The sequence below is a fragment of the Martes martes genome (genome assembly GCF_963455335.1).
Source record: "Martes martes genome assembly, contig: scaffold_237, whole genome shotgun sequence".
Taxonomy (NCBI): domain Eukaryota; kingdom Metazoa; phylum Chordata; class Mammalia; order Carnivora; family Mustelidae; genus Martes; species Martes martes.
In genome coordinates, this window is record NW_027666695.1 from 33081 (window position 1) to 53986 (window position 20906).

At 43.5% G+C, this 20906-nt stretch overlaps 2 protein-coding genes across 2 annotated transcripts; one reads left to right on the forward strand and one right to left on the reverse strand.

The window, feature by feature from the left end:
• Window positions 1–3029: 3029 nt before the first annotated feature.
• LOC308337837 (olfactory receptor 9Q2-like) lies at window positions 3030–3974 on the forward strand (the record flags this gene model as incomplete). Its single annotated transcript, XM_080831376.1, has 1 exon — window positions 3030–3974. One exon carries the CDS (start codon window positions 3030–3032, stop codon window positions 3972–3974), a length of 945 nt encoding a protein of 314 aa, XP_080687502.1.
• Window positions 3975–12254: 8280 nt separating this feature from the next.
• On the reverse strand, window positions 12255–13247 carry LOC308337835 (olfactory receptor 1S1-like; the record flags this gene model as incomplete). The annotated part of the gene is made up of 1 exon (XM_080831374.1): window positions 12255–13247. Exon 1 carries the CDS (start codon window positions 13227–13229, stop codon window positions 12255–12257), a length of 975 nt encoding a protein of 324 aa, XP_080687500.1. The 5' UTR covers window positions 13230–13247.
• Window positions 13248–20906: the final 7659 nt, after the last annotated feature.

Here is a 20906-nt window from a genome sequence, read left to right on the forward strand (position 1 = left end):
ACCCTCCTCAGAGCTGAAGGAGGAGTCTTTTCAAAAAGCTCCTGAGGGATGAGTCTGGAAGAAGGCTATTGCCCACCCGAACTCCTTCCAATGCCTTTCACAGTGGGAGCCATTGCTCTTGGGACAGCCAGTCTGCAGAGACTTAAAGGAGCCAGATTTCAAGATGATGAGTCATCAGAAGATGGCTTTTCTTGGAATCATTATGGCTTTGCTGTTTGGCATTGGGTCAACGGCTGAGCTTTTTCAGAGCTGTACTGCCTAAGGCGTATCTACCCCTGGGAACTCGAGTTCTGCAGGATGCTAATCTGCTCTCAGTGAGAAAGAGGTTCTGTGGTCAAATATTTTTGGGAAATGGCGGGTTAGGAACCTTGGCAAGATTTCTTTTTTAAAGATTTATATATTCATTTCAGAGAGAAAAAGAGTGCATGTGCATGCCCAGGGGGAGGGGCAGGGGGAGAGGGACAAGTACAGATCCCAGTGCTGCACCAATCCCATGACCCACAAGACCATGACCTGAGCCAAAACCAGAAGTCTGTTGCTTAACTGAATAAGCCAATCAAGCCCTCCTCGTTGGCAAGGCCTCTTAATGATAGGACCTCATGGATCATTTAATATGCTGCTTTGCAATATGATTTTCCACATGGAAGGTACAGTATGTAATGATTTTCAAACTGGTGAGGACAGTAAGCCTATTTTCCTCCCTGGAACCACCTGGGATGACTGTCAACAAGGTAGATGTCTGTGCCCCATGGCAGAGACTCTGTCTCAGGTTTTCTGGGCGTGAGATGATGGTATTCATGTTTTAAATATATTCCCTGGGCAATTCTTATGCATCCGGAGAACCAGTTTGAGAACCAGTTCTCTGGAGGAGAGATGTGTCACCATAAAGAATTTACTCAGTTTGCCTAGTAGATGTCTGTTCATCGTTCATGCACACCTGCCTCCCCGACAATTTGTCTCATGACTTCACACTTGCACGAGGGTTTCTGCCAAAGGGTGAATTTTTGGAGACACCAATTCCAGTGAATCTTGGCAATGGGGATCAAAAGCCTGTGCTTACAAAACGGTCTACTTTTGGGATCAGATCAGAGCTGGCTAGAGTGTCAGTGGGCAAAACATTTGACAGTATTCCCAATTGAGATACAGGAAATCTTCAAAAAAAGCACAATCCTTCTGGCACAAGGCAGGAATGGGGCAAGACCAGGAACCAGCCCCATTGGCTGCTGCTGAGTGACAGCAGGACGTGAGATGGGGCTTCTGGAGCTGGAAATTAGAGAGAAATGCTCAAAGATATTAGACACCTCGTTAGAAGTCGCATGAAGATAAATTGTCTCTCCCTGGAGATTCCCCTCTGGGACCAATTCAGGCATGATGCTGGGGCAGTGAATATAGGAAACATCTCCAGCAAGGTTTAGTGCTGGATCCGAAGCTCAGGCTGGTCCCTTAACCCTACTGTCTGAGTCTGACAAAGTCCCAGGAACCTCCAGTGTCAGGGATTTATTATTTTGTCAAAGGTGAAAGGAAAGGGAGGAACTCCGTGAAGTGATGACAGACATAGAGGTCTGGAAGCCATCTCATCTCACCAAGGTTGCTGTGATTATGGACTCATGCTGTGTTGTTGATTATTGAAAGGGAATAAAGACAAGGTTAATTGAAGTCCAGAGAGGAAAGGTGACTTGCCTAGGGTCACACATCTTGCATGAGTGACCTAGAACACAGGACTCCTCTGATTGGCAGGTTGCCGCAGAGGAAACACTACACAGAGGCATCAGCAAGAGAGATTCAGGTGAGGACAGTCCGGTGCCCAGCCCATGGCTTCCAGATCTAACTTCTTTTCTTTGTTATTTCCCCTAATGGGTCCTCTCCATACTGGCCTGGCTGCTGCTGCTTCAGGTCATCAAACGAAATCAAAGTCCTCCTTTACATCCCTGTTCTAGAACCCTACAAGGACTCCAAAGCCATTAGCCAAGATTCCTCCAACAGCCCTTAAGACACCAGGCTGCAGAAATATTTCTGCTTTCAAATTTGGATGCTGTCTGTTATTAAACTACTGCTATTTTCCAGGACAGTGAGAAGAACCAAACAGTGCTTATTGAGTTTTGTTAGGTGCTGAAAAGAGCGGATGGTTGTTGTTTTGATTCCAAGGTTATTGCTAGTACTTACAAAAAACAACAAATGCAAAGCCCTTAATAAGCCAGCCAACTCTAATTAGGATAATAGCTATTTGTTAAACATGCCTGTTTTCAGACTGTGAATAAAAATATTCCTACAAGCAGAGCTTATTGCTGATTCCTAATGGCCTTTTTTTTTTTTTTTGGTTCATGCTCCTTTGTTCATAGAATATAAATTTTCCTTCCTTAAGAAACATTCATTTTAAATTTTAAATAGCCATCATATATACATGGAGTGTTTTTAGCTTTCCAAAGCAATTTTGCTTTTGTTTTAATCTATGCATTAACCTTATCTCCTAAGTAGGGCAGATATTATGATCCCCCTCGGGCAGAAGAGGAAATTGAGGTTCAGAGAGGTTAAGTGTCTTGTGTAAGATCAAACAGCTAATTGGGGACAGAGATGCAAATATAAGAGCCGACTCGTAAGTCAGAGAATCACTTGCTGTCCATTCTTAGTGTAATAGAGGCATTCATCACTTTTTATCTTTTTTTTTTTTTTCTTTTCAGGAGGGAGAGAGGTGGGAGAGGGGCAGAGGGAGCTAGAGAATCTAGAGCAGACTCCATCCCTGGTTCTGAAAGGATGTGGGGCTCACCTTCCAGCAGCTGAGATCTTAACCTGAGTGGAAATCAAGAGCTGGATGCCCAAGGGTGGGAGCTACCCAGGTGCCGCACCTTTTATCTGATCTTACAGGGAGGTCTGCATTTGTCCATTTCTACTTAGACTGCGAAGTTTGTTCAAGTCCAGTGCCTCCCCTCAGACACCCTAGTTGAAGCTTTCTTACTTGAAATGACTTGCGCTTGTCTTCAGGGCCCCCACACCTGGCTCCCGTCAGTCCTCGCCTGCGGCCCGCCGGACGCATGGCCGGGAAGAATGGCACCATAGTGACCGAGTTCTTCCTCACTGCGTTCAGCGAGCATCCCGAGTGGGGGCTTCCTCTCTTCCTGGTGTTTTTGAGCTTCTATCTACTCACTCTGCTGGGGAACGCGGGAATGGTCCTCCTGATCCGCGTGGATGGCCGGCTGCACACCCCGATGTACTTCTTCCTCGGCCACCTCTCGTTCGTGGACTTGTGCTACTCATCGGCCATCGTACCGCAGATGCTGGCCGTGCTGCTGGAACACGGGGCCACGCTGTCCTACTCCCGCTGCGCCGCACAGTTCTTCCTCTTCACCTTCCTTGCTTCTATTGACTGCTACCTGCTGGCCATCATGGCCTATGACCGCTACGTGGCCGTGTGCCGGCCCCTGCTCTATGTCACCGTCATGACCGAGAAGGCCCTCTGGGGCTTAGTGGCCGGGGCTTATGGCGCGGGTCTCTCCAGCGCCTTTGTTCGCACGGTCACCGCCTTCACCCTCTCCTTCTGTGGGAACAACGAGATTGACTTTATCTTCTGTGACCTCCCTCCTCTGTTAAAGCTGACCTGTGGGGACAGCTACACCCAGGAGGTGGTCATCATTGTGTTTGCCATCTTCGTCATGCCTCTTTGCGTCGTGGTGATCCTGGTGTCCTACCTGTTTATCATCAGGGCTATCCTGCAGATCCGCTCTGCAGGGGGCCGGGCCAAGACTTTCTCCACCTGCGCCTCCCACCTCACGGCTGTGTCTCTCTTCTTCGGCACCCTCATCTTCATGTACCTCAGAGATAACTCTGGCCAGTCCTCGGAGGAAGACCGAGTGGTGTCCGTGCTGTACACGGTGGTGACACCCATGTTGAATCCCTTCATCTATAGCCTGAGGAACAAGGAGGTAAAGCAGGCATTTAGGAAAGCCCTGCACAGGACAAAGGCTTCTGGAAAGCCCTAGATGGACTCTTGCCAAATATGTCATTCCTTAGTGTCTCCGCCTTCTCTGTCTATCTTCAGATGTCACCACTTGGGGAGGCTTTCCCAGGTGACCTTACTTAAAATTGTACCCGAACTTACTACCTTCACTTTCTGATTTATTGTTTTGTGTAATACTTGTCACCCTCTGATGTACCATGTGCTGCATATTTGATATTGTCTAAATCTCACAGCTAAGGACGTAGGTTGAGCATCAGCCTTTGGCTGGGGTCATGATCCCGGGGTCTTGGGATCGAGTCCCACATCGGGCTCTCTGCTCAGCGGGGAGCCTACTTCTGCCTGCTTCTCCCTCTGCCTGCCAATCGCCCTACTTGTGTCCCATTTATTTTATAAGCCCTGATGTGCTAGTATTGTGTAATGTGACAGCAGGTGTGTGTGTGTGCGCGTGCACACACGTAATTGTGTGTGAGCAAATGGGGTGTATAGGTTAAATAAATGGCAGCTTTTGAGCTTTAGGAATTTTCATGGTAAGGACCTATAGGACAAAACTTAGAAAAGAGTTGGGTGGGCATGTTTAGGAGAAGATATAGGGGGAAAAATTCCCCTGGGAGCCAAGAGATTTGAGTTTACACCTCAGTTTTTGTTCATGTTTTTGCGCAAATCTCTCCGAAGCTGCAGAATGGGGTAAAGCAATTCCACAGAGTGCATCTTGCGGGCCGTTTTTCAAATATTAATGGCCGTGCAAATGTTTCTCTGACACATAAGCGTCTGTGGCAAGGGGCAGAGGCATTCGTGCTGCAGCAGAGCTCAGGGTCTGGCACCCAAGTGTCCAGGCTATCACTTCTTAGCTCTATGGCTTCGGATTAGTGAGAGCCTGTCAGTTTGCTTTCTCAACTGTGAAATAAAACTTATTGAGCATTTACTTGGGGCCGGGTTTTACATGTATCACATTTATTCTCACCACAACTCAGTATGTGAGGCAGTGGGAAGGTGCTGGTGAAGTTTTAGAAACATTAATTAGTGTGATTACGGTGATTATCCCAGGGTTCACAGCCCACTGGGCATCTGTGAGCCCCTTCATTTCAGAGCTGTCTGGAACAGTCTCTCCTGGGCTGAGACTGGGCTTGGGTCCAGACACCTCCAGAAGTGGCGTTCTCTAAAATTTTTTTAACTTGCCTCTTAAAGTCACATACGCTTAAATATCCACTTAAATTCATACTAGGCACTATGCTTAAAGCTTTACGTGAATGATTTACTTTAGTCCCAGCATGTTGAATGGAAAGTCAGTTTGATCAACCTCATTTAGCAAAAGAAAGATATAAAACCCAAAAAAGGTGATATACCTTGCTCAAATTCAGCACCAAGAAAGTGGCTGACCAGGGAGTATCTGATCCCAAGTCTCTCTCACTCCAAAGGGTGTGCTGGCAAATCATATCCCCCTTGGGTTTCTTCCCTTCTGTCCCTCCCAGGCTCCAATTCTCAAATGCATATCATTGCAGAAGCATCTGGATTTCTGTTGCTTCCTCCAATAAGTAGTTCATCAGCGTGGTGCTTCCAAGCAGGGACCACCCTTGCCTGCTTGTCTTTTTTAATCTTCAGCGATTGCCTAAGAATTCAAGATTCCTTTCTAAACATTGATTGTTGTTATTCTTACCATTTAAAAACATTTAATATATGTACTTAATTATTTTGTTCTATTATCTACAGATCTATCTATCCGCCTACCTACCTACCTATCTGTCATCTATTAAATCTGATCTCTGCTTCTGTGAGTTTGGTTTTTTCAGATTCCACATATTAGTGAGATCATACAGTATTTGTCTTACTTCCTTTCCAATACAATGCTGAATAGAAGTAATGAGACTGTACATTCCTGTCCTGTTTTTTTTAAAAGATCATTTATTTATTTTTGAGAGAGAGTGAGAGAGAGAGAGCGAGCACACATGAGCAGGGGGAGCAGCAAGCGGAGGGAGAATCAGATTCCCTGCTGAGCCGGGAGCCCCGTGGGGGACTCAGTCCCAAGACCCTGGGATCATGACCTGAGCTGAAGGCAGACGCTTAAGCAACTGAGCCACCCAGGCGCCCTCCTGTTCTTGATCATAGGGGAAACTTGTCAGTCTTTTACCAATCACTATGTAGGTTTTTCATAGATGCCTTTATCAGTTTAAGGGGGTTCCCTTTGATTCCTAGTTTGTTGAGAGGTTTTTGTTTTTTTTTAAGTCAGGAATGGATTTTGGGTTTTGGATTTTGTCGGAAGAGTTTTCTGTATCCGCTAGGATGATCATATAGTTTTATTTTGTGCTTATTAATAGGGTAGATTACATTGATTACTTTTGGAGTGTTAGACAATTCTTGTATTTTTAGGATAAGTTGTACTCGGTTACAGTATAGTATTGTTTTTATTATCAGAAAAAAATGTAGATGATGTTACTGCACAGTCTTGGTTAGTTAAAAAGATTACAGATGGTATTGCCTAAAGCCATATGCCAGTTTTAAAAGGAGATTGTACTTCTGAGTCATCTAAATTCCTCTATTAAAAGGAGAATAGAGAGAGAGTCATGAGCAATGGAAGGAAAATGAGAGCAAAGAAGAAATGTGAGACGTTTTCATTTTCTGGAAAACGTGTTCTGCGGGATGCAGTTTCCATGTAGATTGGATGCTGAGGATGCAGGACTGGTGGAGAGGTTGCTGGGGATGATGGCTGCCTGGGGTGATGAGAGCAGATCACAAAGGATGATTGAAGGGCTGATGGTTTGGCTCCTGTGGTATTTGAAACAGCTGATCCCTCTTTTTTCTTGGAAGAATTTTCACTTTCTTCCTTGGTCTTTCTGACACCACTTTATTGTGGTTTCCTAGCCCCTGGCTCCTGCTCCTCTGACTTCTATGCTGGGTCCTTACTTCTAAGTGTTAGAATCACGCAGGGCTTGGGCATAGGTCTCTCTCTCTGTAGTCACCTCTTGGCAATTTTACCCAGTTCCATAGATCAAATACCGAGAGTATTAAATAAAATTCAGAGTCTCTGCCGTGGTCTGAAAGATTCAGCCAGGTTGGGTCCCGAGCTAGCACCAGGACTATATTTACGTCCCTGTTCTCCCTAGGCTCCCCCAGCTCGCCGTTCCTTGAGGGCACCCCGCTGCTCCCACGGCAGCATCTTTTGCCTGCCCTTCCCTTGTCCTGGACTGTGTTTACCCAGATCTTCTCATGGCTTATTCAGTTCTCTGCTCAAATATCCAGGAAAGACCTTCCTTGATTCCTGCTCCTCTCCACCTCAAATAGCTAGTCCATGCCGGGTCACCATAGCCTCTGACGTCGCTCCATTTCTTATCACAGGCCTTCTTGAGATCTCAGATTACAGCCATTTTTAATTTATTCATACATTCCTTGTTTGTCTCCTTCTCTGTGAAGGAAAAACCAGGAAAGCAAGGGCCCTGTCCTATTTTCCTTTTGATTCTCACTAGGTACTCAAAAAAATATTTGTTTTGTAAATAAATTAATTCATATTTGAAGACAACTTATGCAAAAGGTTTTACAAGCCAAGCCTACCCAATGTGTGGAATTTTTTTTTCAGTTTAGTTTTCTAGGTGTTTCTCTTGCATTTGTGTTAGATAGCGGGGGTTTCTGTTAATTTATTCTTAAGGCCACAGGTTGGCTCTTCTCAGGCATGGTTAACACAAAAGTACAAGAAGAGCATGAAATTCAGTTGACTGTGTTTTGCACAAAATCTTTATGTATCCTAAAGCTAATGACATTAATTATTCACTAAATATTGTCTTTGCTTATCCAGTCTTACAAATCACTTAAAATTGTTTTTGGGTCAATTTCTCTGGTTTGTGAGTGCACTGAAGGCATGGACTGGGAATTATCCACCCTTTTATTCCCAGGGCCAGAGTCAGAGCCCTGTAAATAGAAGGTTTACCATAGACATTTGTTGAGATGGCAAAGACAAGTATCCTTCAGTGGAATTTAAGCATCCAGGTCCAGAGGTACAACTCTTCTCTGTGAAAACTTATCAAGGCTCTCATAAAAGTTTGTGGTTCTCTATTTTCTTAATCGATTGTCTTTTGTGTCTTCAACTTAACCCTAATTCACTTCCTCAAGTAAACTCCCAACTTGTGAACAAGTACATCCGTAGCTAAGTCAGCTTCCCCATTATTCACTGAGAATAGAGATGTATCTTAGAATGGATGTGGTCTCCTTTGGAACCTAAGAGCTGGCAGTGATGGAGGACCCACCCACAAGGATGATGATCAATTCAAATGACCTGGGTCTAAACCAGCTGGTTCTTATTCTGTTCTACTAGATATTCTATTAGATATTCTATTCTATCACATATGGGCTGGATAAAACCAGAATAAAGAAAGAAAGTTTACAGACCTGCCCGATGGATGCTTACATAACTGAGAAGATTCTGGAACCCTGTTAAGCATGGTGGTGTAATAGGCAAGATAGTTTATCTTCCTTAAAATAATAAAAAAAAATTTCTTCTTAAAGTGACAGTTACTGTAAAATGTTTAAGCAATAACAGAGCATTCCATAAATCCCTCCATTTTATGAAACAGAACCCACTATTTTGGTTACATTTGTGTTGCAAAACAAACAGGCCCAAAATGCAGGGACTTAAAAAGATCCCAGGGATTTTTAGTGTTACCTCTCACAGTTCCATGAGTTGACAGGACTCAGCCAGGCAGTTTTCACTAGGGGCTCTAGTGCTGACAGACCGAGCTGACCCTGGGTCAGCTGAATGTTCTTTCACTCCCACGGTGGAGACTGATTGGAGTGACCCAAAGACTCAAAGGCTGGAACCGTTAGAGCTCCTCAGGTGTCTCTCTCTGACTCTCTGTGGCCTTTCTAGGTCTCTCTAGCATGGTGGCTTCAGAGTAGGGGAACATTTTACAGGGGAATTCGGGGCTCCAGAGGTTCATGTCCCGAGAAGGTGCCAGGTGGAGATTCTACTGGCTTTTCTAAGAGTCTTGGAAATCATCAGCACCTCCTGTGGGGACTCTATAGTCAAAGCATCCCCACAGCCTTCCAGGTTCAAGGAGAGGGACACAGATTCCATCTCTTGATGAAGAAATGACAAAGATCTTCAAGAGCATGTGGGATGGAGATATTCTTGTGACCATTTTTGGAAAATATGATCTGAAACAAACACTGTTAATATTCTGTTGACTCTCTTCCGGCATATGCCATTTTACGTAAATGGGTTCTCATGATAATGCTGTTGTAAAACCTTCTTTGTTCATATTAGACCAATTGTTGTATTATAGAAAAAGAGAAACTGGGGTTGGTAACATGGCTTGTCTCACAGTGAGTTAGCTGCAGACTCCAAATATTTTGATTACAAACCTAGGACTCTCTACCGCTCCCCGTGGACTAGTAAAAGCAAGGTTCATGTTGGAGCTGTGGGTGGAACTGGGTGGATTTTGAGGTATTTGAGGAAGGAGGACTAGGAGGCTCAGAGAAAGCAAGTGGATTTTCAATTTATAATGAAGACTCAAATGAAGCATAAAAGCTTAAGAGATACCAGAGAGAAAGGCAGGTGGCTGATTGCATATTTATTCTTAAAGAGGTTGGATTTTTATAAGTTTAGAGAAGAAAAGAAGTCTTATTAAATTGGGAACAAATAAACGTAGTTTGGTAGGGCAGGTAGATTGGGGTTGGGAGCCAGGGGACAGTCACAAAAAAAGGAAGGCTCCCCCACCCTGCCACGAGTGTCTACGACATACTAAGAACTATGGTGGTTGCATGACACACATGCCCATTTAGTCACAAACAGTTTACATAAATTAAATAATTTTCCTTGGATCATACAGGTGGATCACAACATCCTGAAAAGCCAAGACTTACAACCAAATCTCCTTACACTAAAATGCAATTGTTAGAGGATCACATTAAATAACTAGTAATAGTTTGCTCCAGAGGTGAAAATATTTAGAAAAAGGCTTTGGACAGAGGAAAAAACCATCCTCTTCTGGGGAGCTCTAGGGTATATTTAAGATGGGGATCCAACATACATCTTCAGCAGACATCTCCATCAACCAGTTGGCATACAGATTAACGAAATCCCAGAGCTGGAGTAGATCTCAGAGTTCATGTGGTTCGGTAATTCTTTAGGTCACCTGAAGGATGTTTCTAGAATACAAGAGCCTGATTCTTTCACTGGAGTTGCAGGTTGGGGTTTGGAAGGAAAGCAGTAAAACCTGGCTTAGAGCCTTTCTCAGCCTCAAGGAAGCCTGAGATTTGACCCTTGATTGAATCCCCCTAGCAATGAGTTCTGGAACTGTCTAGGTGTATGCTGGATCCAAGATGCAGGACAGCCCTGCAGAAATGGCTTGGAAGCTGCTTGACCACTTTTATCTATTCCTTAAAATTGGTTATAGAGGAGTCTGTAGTAGAGCAACTTACATTTGTTGAGAGGTAGAAAAGGGGTACTACCAGAAAAGGGATAGTCACATATCTTTAAGGGGACTGTCAAGAAGTAATGCCCTAGGAACCCCATAGCTGAAGTTTTCCTCAGTTGAAGTGGTCTACACCCACTGAGTGCTCTCTCTCATGACCACGCACATTCCAAGTATAGAATGACTGGGATATTTAGAAGGTGTGCCTGGGAACCATGAGACCTCTACCGTGATATCATTGTGTATGTTGTGTGGCTGTCCTGTACCCTTACTTAAAGCTTTCTTAAAGCTTGATGCTTGGTGTATCTTGTGAATTTAATTGCCAAGATGAACCCAAGTCCACTGCAGCTGGTCGAGCAGGGGAAACACCACAAGGTCTGAGATAGTGCATTTTAAACAAGTTCTTCTAGGTAATTCTGATGTGTACCCTCATTTAGAAACAACTGGCCAAAATTAACAAGCAAGTTGGAGAGGATGTGGAGAAAGAGGAACCCTCTTACACTGTTGGTGGGAATGTAAGTTGGTGCCGCCACTTTGGAAAACAGTGTGGAGATTCCTTAAGAAACTAAAAATAGAGCTACCCTTTGACCCTGCCATTGCACTACTGGGTATTTACCCCCAAAGATACAGATGTAGTGAAGAGAAGGGCCATCTGTATCCCAATGTTCATAGCAGCAGTGGCCACGGTCGCCAAACTGTGGAAAGAGCCAAGATGCCCTTCAACAGACGAATGGATAAAGAAGATATGGTCCATATATACAATGGAGTATTATGCCTCCATCACAAAGGCTGAATACCCAACTTTTGTATCAACATGGATGGGACTGGAAGAGATTATCCTGAGTGAAATAAGTCAAGCAGAGATAGTCAATTAGATGGTTTCACTTACTTGTGGAGCATAAAGAATAACACAGAGGAATTAGGAGAAGGAAGGGAAAGTGAATTGGCGGAAATCGGAGGGGGAGATGAACCATGAGAGACTGTTGACTCTGAGAAACAAACCGAAGGTTTTGGAGGGAAAGGGGGTGGGGGTTGGGTAAGCCTGGTGTTGAGTATTAAGGAGGGCATGTATTGCATGGAGCACTGGGTGTGGTGCATAAACAATTAATCTTGCAACACTGAAAAAATAAAATAAGATTTTTTAAAAAGTTGACAAAAAAAAAGAAACAACTGGAGACAAAGACCTTATTTTAAAGATAAGAAAATAGGCTGAAGAAATTGAGTTGACCTGCCTTAAGTCTCATAACTACTCAGGAAGGAGTCAAAACTAGAACTCCTGTCTTCTTATATGTGCTCCCTGATTTTCCATTGAATGCATTTCCACAAATGTGTTCTGCACACTAATCCCAGGAACTATTTTGTGATGAATTAGGTTATATGTGATTGACTAAGTTGAGTTTTGAGAATTGAGTTTTGAGTGTACACCTTACCACCCTCCTGGTGATTTATACCATACCAAAAGCTCTGAGAAGTTGTCTAGTGAAGACATTTTGCTTCAATGAGCTCAGAGTTGCCCCAAATTATTTGGACGTGGTACCCTCTTACTAACATCTCACTGAATAGTAGTTTTGGCAAAACAAACTTTGAGCAAAGCTGACCTAAAGAAATCTAGATTGAATAAAGGAACTAGTAATAACTGTCTTCAGAGCTGTAAAAGCTAGACTGTAGGTACTGTCTGCACTTGTTATTGTCTGAGGTATAAACAATTTGCAATCTATGTAGTAAAATAGATTAGAATCAAGATATGTGTTATGCTTGTGATTTACTAAAGGGGTTAGGGTGTCGTCTCCAAGACCAGAGCAACATGGAGAAGCCCCAACCCTTCAGAGGTTGGAATAGGAGGCAGACCTAAAGCTGAATCATCACATCTATGCCGTGAACTCCAGGCAGAATCATCCATCTGGTTATGGCAATAAAAGGAAGTCAGATGTCCAACACATCAAAGGGAGGAACTGTTTCCTACTGATGAGCTTTCTTAGGGCACCTTTCATGTCCTTGTTCCTCAGGCTATAGATGAAGGGGTTCATCATGGGTGTCACCACAGTGAATAGCACGGCACCGATCTTATCTCCATCATCTGGGTGAGTGGATGAGGGGAAGAAGTAAACCCCTACAATGGTCCCGTAGAAGAGTAATACAACTGTCAGGTGAGAGCCACAGGTGGAGAAGACTTTCCACTTTCCCTCCATGGATGAGATTCTTAGGACAGCCCTGACAATGCAGATGTAGGAGAAGAGGATGAGAGCAAAGGGGACAGTGACAACTGATGCACCCACAATAAACATTATGAGTTCATTGATCCTTGTGTCTGAGCAGGACAGTTTGAGCAGAGGAGCCAAGTCACAAAAGAAGTGTGGGAGAGTTTTGCTGTCACAGAAGAGCAACGGAAGGAGCAGAAGGGTGTGTGTTAGGGCAACAGTGTTACTCAAGGCCCACGGAATAACCGTGAGCAAAACGCAGAGCCTGGGTTGCATGATGGTCACATAGTTGAGAGGGTGGCAGATAGCCACAAAACGGTCATAGGCCATGACTCCCAATAGGAAATTGTCAATAACAACAAAGACGATAGAAAAGTACATCTGTGTGATGCAGCTCTCATAGGAGATGGATTGAGTCTTGCTCTGAATATTCATCAGCATCTTGGGGACTGAAGTGGATATGGAGGAAATATCAGCAAAGGACAGATTGGCAAGGAAGAGATACATGGGGGTGTGAAGGTAAGAATCCAAGCTGATGGCCAGGATGATGAGCCCATTCCCAACCACAGTGACCAGGTACATACCCAGGAAAAGCACAAAGAGGAGCTTCTGCTGCTCAGCCTGGTTGGAGAGTCCCAGGAGGAGGAACCCAGAGATGGTGGTCTGATTTCCTTGATGCATATCTCTGCTGATCTGGAGAAAGGAACACAAGGTCTTCACGCCCCAAAGAAAAGCCAGTACGGTACCATTTGGCCAGAGCCATTGCAAGGAAGTAGAGAAAAATTACTTAATATGTCAGCAGGGCAGAGACTCAGGAAATGCCCTAGGAGGGAAAGACAGAGCTGCTATGATAGACACTTGTCAATGAACATGTTTTAAACTTGAATATGACTCTGAAAGTGATGTTTGTAGTTGGTTCCAAACATAATTAAGTGCCTTAAACTGAGGACGATAGGCGAAGTGTACTCCATCTTCTAAAGATGCTAGATACCCCCTAAAGGAATTATTTAAAGTGAACAAAATGGCTCTACCCCCTTTCCCAGTACTCACCTTCATTTTGACATTGAAGAAGACAGAAATGGGCAGTCACTGAGTGAAGTGTTTGGGAAGGAGACACGAGCAGGAGTTAGGAGCGCTCACTGAAATACACTGCTGTGTGGGTGCTCCTGCCCACTCCTGTTAGGGGGAGGACACCAGAAGAGCTGCTCTTGGACAACGCGTGCAGGAAGGGAAGCCAGATGTTTGCTGCATTGGTGGCAAGATGTTAGGTGAATGGAGTAAGTTTAGAGGGCTCATAAGAACTTAAAGATTTGGGTTTGTGTCCCACTTTCAAAGGTGGTGGGGGCTCATTGGATTAGCCCCCTGTGGCAGGGGTGGGGGCAATTCTGTACCCTTACCGTGACATGACATGGATGCTGTTAGGCTCAGGTGACCTTGTTGGGATTCCAACCAAAAAAAAAAAAAAAGTAGCCTGTGGGGGTAGAGGAGGCTATAGCAAGGAGGGCATGTGTGGCTCTCTCACAAAAAATGGATCACTAAAAGATCAGGGAGAAAATTTATCATCCTGGAGCAGCAGTCCCAGAAATGAGGTCTCTGAAGAACCCCAAATAGTTTCGTGACAGGGCATGGCTGCCACACAGAACTCACCAGCTGCCAGGATTCCATGGCACCAGACTTGAAGACTTTTGTCCCTGTACCCACTCCCATTCTTCCTTCCCACTGCACATCCCCAGGCTACCTGAGCTCAGAGGGGAGGACAGTTGCTTTGAAGCATGTGATATTTAAGTTATAAATTGGGCCAAGTTTTTGAATACCAGGAAGTGAGTCTTCCGTACCAAAGTAGAAGCTATTTTTAAAACTAAAAGTGACCAGGAAGCTAGATTAACCTCCCAAGGGTAGCCCAGAGTCAGGGAAGAAAGACTGGGCCAAGTCTGGTTTTCTCTGTGGCTGACTGGAAAGACCAGTGGCCTGAGAGCCGAGGTATTGAGTTCCTTCCAGTCTTTCTGTTCTCCTTGTATAGCCTCCTCTCACTCTTTCTCTCTCTTCAGTCTCTAAAAGGTTAGAGATAGCCATAGACCAAATAACTTTTCTTTCCATGAAGAGGCCCAAACCCAGGAATCCTCCTTCTCTGGTATTCTGGAAAACAGAGGGGCAGTGGAGACCAAGCAATAGACCTGAGTACGTCTCTTTGCTCCTGAGAAGCTTAGCTTATGAATCTAAGAGGGGGAACCTACCTACAGTAAGTAGAGACTCCCACGGAAAGCTACATTGTGATAAGGAACCGGCAGGCATCAATATCTAAACCCCAGGACAAAACACAGACCTGCCTGCTAGGGTCCTGTGATCCCTGAGCCCTGGGTCGGTTTGGGCTTGACTAGGACGGTGACAGGCGATGTGTGTGGTTTTGAGTGAGTTTCTTTTTTTTTTTCTTTTTTAATTTCTTATTTCTTTTCAGCGTAACAGTGTTCATTGTTTTTTCACCACACCCAGTGCTCCATGCAGTTTCTAATTTCACCTTCCTGTGCTACCTCTCCCGCCTACCAGGAGTCCCACACTAATTGTTTTGAGTCCCTGAGGCAATAGTCTAGCTGGTTAAGAGCCACAGTAATGTCTAAAAGGGCTCACCTCGGGAGGATGGCAAGAACTCAGGAAGTTTCTGGAATCTAGACCCAGCAGCTTTTAACAGAGTGTTGACAGGGTAGCAGGGAGGAGCCCGAGAGCAGCCCTTATGTATTTTTCAGAACCAGCGTCTTATCCCAAGTACAAGTCATGGCTCTGGGCTCTCATGGGGCACTGAGCTCTTTTGATGTCATTTGGGATCATATCCCTGAAGTCTTTTCCTCAGACAGACCGTTGTTTTCACATTCCAACCTCAGTGAGGTAAACGGGGAATCGACAGGCATCTCTGCTTTTTTTGTTTCTTTGTTTTCGGGTGCCTTTTCCCACTTGTGCTTTCCTCAGTAACTTAGTTTTTGCTGCTCTTCATAATAAGTTCAGTGTTTGCTGTATGTCTTAGGTTTTCATGAGATGGCAAATATTTTGAGTTCCTTCTGTTTCCTCTCCAGTGCCTAGTAGAGGGGGAACACTTAGTGAATACTTCAAGAACTGAGTGAAATTCCTGCACTAGGCTTTGTGAGTCCAAAGAGATGCCATCTGCAGCAGAAGGGGAGAGCCTATGGCTTCTGTCCCCCTTGAATGGATATCCGTGTTGGAAGGGAATCTCAGGACCCAGGGATTCAGCATTCAGGGCTCTTAGCTGTAAATGAATGAAATAAACTCTGGGTTTTAATGTTGAAAGGACACATACAGAGGACATGATTTGGGGTGGTTCACAGATACACTGGGAAGGCAGGAAAAAGAGGCCCTGGAATGGCAGGAGGAAAGGATGCTATATACATATGTATATATACATATATATATATATAACACCAGAGACCAAGCCTCAATAGATACATTCCTTCTAATGCTTACATGGGCCTCATAATATAGTGCAGGTATTTCTTACCCAAACCAGGAACACACAGCTCTCCTCAATAAGAAACAATTTAACTGATAAACTAAATGTATAGTTATTCACGGCCAATATTTAAAATAGCTATGTAATGGAGAAGAAAGAGAAGGCAAGGCGTTCTATTGTCTATCTATCTATCTATCTATCTATCCATCTGGTCATAGATAGGCAGGAAATGTGGGTGGAATCATAATCCTTGTTTCTGCACCTTGTCCATGAGGCATATTTACGAATCTCTTCTTCTACTACTGCTTGATGGTCTGAATGTTTGCATTCCCCTCAGATTCGTATATTCAGACTTGACCCCCAGGATGGTGGTATTAGGAGGTGAGGGGGTCTTTGGGAGGTGATTAGGTCATGAGGGAGCCCTCATGAATGAGATTAGTGCTCTCAGAACAGAAATCCCAGAGAGCCCCCTCTTCCCTTCTGCCATGCAAGGACACAGGGAGAAGACAGCCATCCATGAGCTAAGAAGTGGGCTCTCACCAGACAATGAATCTGCCTACACCTTCACCTGGGGGGGTGGGGGGACTTCCAGCCTCTAGAAGTGTAAGAAATAAAACTCTGTTGTCTATAAGCCTCCCAGTTTATGAAATTTTGTTAAAGCAGCCTGAAATGACTAAGAAAACTACTAGCTCAGCATGTGTCTTCTAGAAAGCAGATCCAGGAGTAAGAATTTTCTCTTTCTCTGAGGGGTATGGATATTTAGTTGTCCTGACCTTTCAGGCTCTGGTTGTCATGATTGCTCCTCTAGAGTTCAGAATTACCCCAGTTCAAGGTTTCGGGAAATGGAAGCCCCTTTCCTCTATCATGCTGTGGGGGTAGAACTTGAGGGTTAGCCCTATTGAAAAAGAAGGACTTGGGAAAATCTCCTAAGCTTCTGACTACATTTTATCTGTTCAGAGTTTATTAATAAAACATGACTTGGGCTTGACTCCATATCCTGTTCCTGTTCTGGCCTAAGTATTATGGGGAAGTCATGAGGGCTAACACTCAGGTTCTACCGCCCACAGTTCACAGTTGACTTGCAGATATAAGAGGTGAACAAGAAGCAGGAGTTAAAGTTACCAATGGCGGATGGAGAAAAGGGCAGTGGTTGTTGTCAGATATCAAGCATGCTAGGGAAAATGCTGCAGGCGTTCAAGGGAGAGAGAGTTACCTATAAACTGGGGTATTAAGTAAATATTTCATGGCAGGTGTAAACTAGAGGCATTCTTTTAACATGGGTAGGGTTATATAGATGGGGAGACATGGAAAGAGGGATTCTGAAGCAGGGGGAGGGTATGAGCAGAGGCCACATGGTGGGACCATGCATGGCATGTTCTGGGTTCAGTAAAGAAACCAGTGTTGCTGAGATGGAAGCTCCGAAAAAGAAATAAGAAATAAAGTTGAAAAGTTATAACTTGGGAAATGTGCTGCTGTTGCATTTACCATTTCCTTGCCTGTCATTTCTCGTCACTCATAAATTATATGGTGTGGACTTGTTCCATGAACACAGTCATGGAATCTAGTGCTGGAGGGCACCACAAAGGTCAACTAAAACATCAGTCATTGTACAAATGAGTAAACTGAGGGATGGGTGACTTGTTAGCATCATTGGATTAGTTTTGGCTCAGAACCAAAAGTAGTGTCACATGAAGTGGTTTCCAGTCCAGTTATGCTCTTGGAGCCTGATGTGGTAGAAATAGCAGGGACTTTGAAGTGAGACAGACTTGGCTTGGAAGTCCGTCTCTGCCACCCAGTGGATATATGACCTTGGGCATGTCACTTAACCTGTAAGAGCCCCTATTTGCATACCAAAAAAACTGGCAATCATCCCTAGAACACATTTAACAGCTCAACAGACATTAGGTCCTTTTCTTTTGTTTACTCGGGAGGTGTCAGCCACCTTTGAAATATAATTTAAGAACTCCACACTCCCAGTCTCTCTTAGCTGGTTTGAGATAAACACTGATAAAATCACCAAGGACTCAGGTAACAAAATGTCTCCAGAATGGTCAGGTTGAGACATATGTGTGTTAGCTGCTGGCCAGTGGGGCATGGGGGTGCTGAAGAATTGGAATATGGGGTGAGAGAACCCTTCTAATGAAGTGCCCTTTCATGTCTCCAGCATAAGAGACCCAGAAACAAGAGTACAGAGAGGACATTAGAATCAAACTCATAATGGATAAAGAAATTGGATTAGCAACACTTAAACAATTAAATAAGATTCAGGTATTAAAAAGAACAAATTGCTAAAATACATGACCACTGTGTGAATCTCAAAAACATTATGTTAAGTGACAGAAGCCAGACACAAAAGAAAACATAGTATGTGAGTTCCGTTCATATGAAATTCTTGTATGGGCACAGCTAATCTATGGGAATAGAAGTCAGAGCAGTGGTTGATTGGGCAGGGAGGGGAGTTGACTAGAAAGGGGAACAAGAGAAATTTCTGGGGTGATGAAAATATTTTATTATTGAATACAATTGCCCAAAGACATCAAACTGAACCATTTGAAATCTATGTATTTTCTTGTATGTTCCTTGCATTTTGATTAAAATATATAAAAACAAAATAAACTCACCACATTTTCCTTTTTGCTTCAAGTGTTATTTGAATTTTGATCACATCAGAGTTAATGGAAAAATCGTTTCTTGCCTTGTCTTTTCTTCCAGATAAGCAGACGGTGAGAAGTTAAATCTTTGCTGGGATTCTGGAAGCAGTAGCTGGGAGGCAGAGTGAAGCCAAGGATGCTTCTATATATGGTAACATCCAGAGGGAAGTCGTCATCCTCCAAGATGATCTAATACATAGTCCACAGAAGACAAGAGTCGAGAGACCAGGTATGTGGCAGTTTCTCAGAAATAAGAAGACCCAGGATAGAACAAGCCAGTGGGCACTTATGTATAGCCACAGAGATTTTCTGGAGGTTTATGTCCTCATCTGTGCAGGTGGGAGGGAGTCTTAGATGTTTTGGAACCAGAGTTTCTAAAAGCTCCTTGGTAATGGAAAAAAATATATGCCCCTCTTTGAGAATACACACAAGAAATTACCAAAACTTACATTGAGGAAAACAAGGGCATATGGTACACAATGGTCTTCTTGCACATTATTCTTCTCTAGAATACTCCTCTGGAATTTCTATATTCTAGAAAAAAAAAGATTGACTTATAATTGTATGTTTCTGTTCCCAATGATTGGTAGATTCCTTGAAAGCAGGTATCTTGTGTTTTGTATATGAATTTAAGTATATAGCCCAGTGTCAGGTACAAAATATGGTCCCTTCCTCATCCCCAAGTCACCATCCCTCTACACTCTCTTTATCCCAAATCCCTGCCCCCCTCACCACCTTCCTCCTTATTTCCGTAGCATTTGCCTATTTTGTCTCTTTCTCCCTCATGAACATTAGATCCATGGAGTCAGAGACTTTGGCAAATAATAGATTCTCCCTAAATATTTGTTTAAAAATGAGTAAATGAATGTTCATGATAAATACTTATTGAAGGAATTGTATGATGACATCAAGGTGCCTTTCTGAAATAGTTTCATAAAGATCACCAAGTATGTGTTTTGTGGTCTCTGGGGATGCTTACACAGCATTGTACACCTTCTCTGTTGAGGACTTTCTTTTTCCCAATGCTATAAACACCATGTCTTTTCCTTCTTATGAGAGCTGGATTGAAAACCAAAAGAAGCAGCTAGGACAATTCTCGTATTGGAGTTGTGGGCAAAGAGAGGCTCAAGCAATGATCACCGTCACATTTCAAGCTTCTAATTATTTTCACTAGACTTCAAAATTTTATAATGTGGTTTTCAAAGTAACTACTGGGAGAGGAAGAAACAGAGAGAGAGAGGAGAGAAAGAGACAGAGGAAAGGGAATATGGACATCATTATGAAAATGTCTGTTGTGATGCTTGACAGTGTGATACGGCAGATTATTTCTGACCCATCCAATATCCACAAAGCAAACTACCTGCCCAGGATGTATTGTTGCATCATCTCTTTCATTCCATCTTCTTATTGCCGTCTCTCCATCTGCATTCATTAGTTGTAACTGGACAATACAGACATGCACAAACACATATTCCTTATATGGTTTCCTTGGTCTTCAACATGTGGGAAGGAGAAATTGGAATTCCTGTGAGTTTTCAGGAATGCACAAAATTAAGCCATGTAAGGAGTATTCTCACTATTCTTTATCTTCTTTATTCTTACTATAGGCATCTAAAATTTAATAATTATAAATATTAGATGTATTAATATCTACCAAGTACTGTAGGCTTCAGCAAATACCCAAACACTAGAAAATGCCTGTGCACATTACTGGGTGGTTTCTGAATAAAGAAACATTCAGATTTCCTATTAACATTAACAGCACTGTGCAGAATCACATGTCAAAACCACCAATCTAAGGACTTATTTGCTTCCAAAATGTGTTATTTCTTGGAACATCACTCATAGGATTTGTATAAAGTTTCCTAGGTATATACACTTATGAATATTTATTTTATTTGCAAGGATGACTCACTGTTAGCAGTAGACAGGGCCATGAACTCGCACATGGAAAGAGCCACCATCAAGACTGACTGATTCGGTCATGACCGTTTCTTGCCCGGTGCTTCCTGTCCTCATTCCTGAAATGTAAACTTAACCTCTGACTCTGCATGCCATATTTCCTGCTCTTGCTTTCCACTCGACCTGAGTGAATTCCTCTGAACCAGTAGCCTCTCTGTGTTGCTTATCATGCTTTAGTTCTTGGAGGAGAGTTATGATACCTTTTTCCAATTTTCCTAATTTCTAATCTATCTTTTCTCAGAATTGGGGTTTAAAAATAAATAATTGCTTTTGAGAAATACTGGGAAG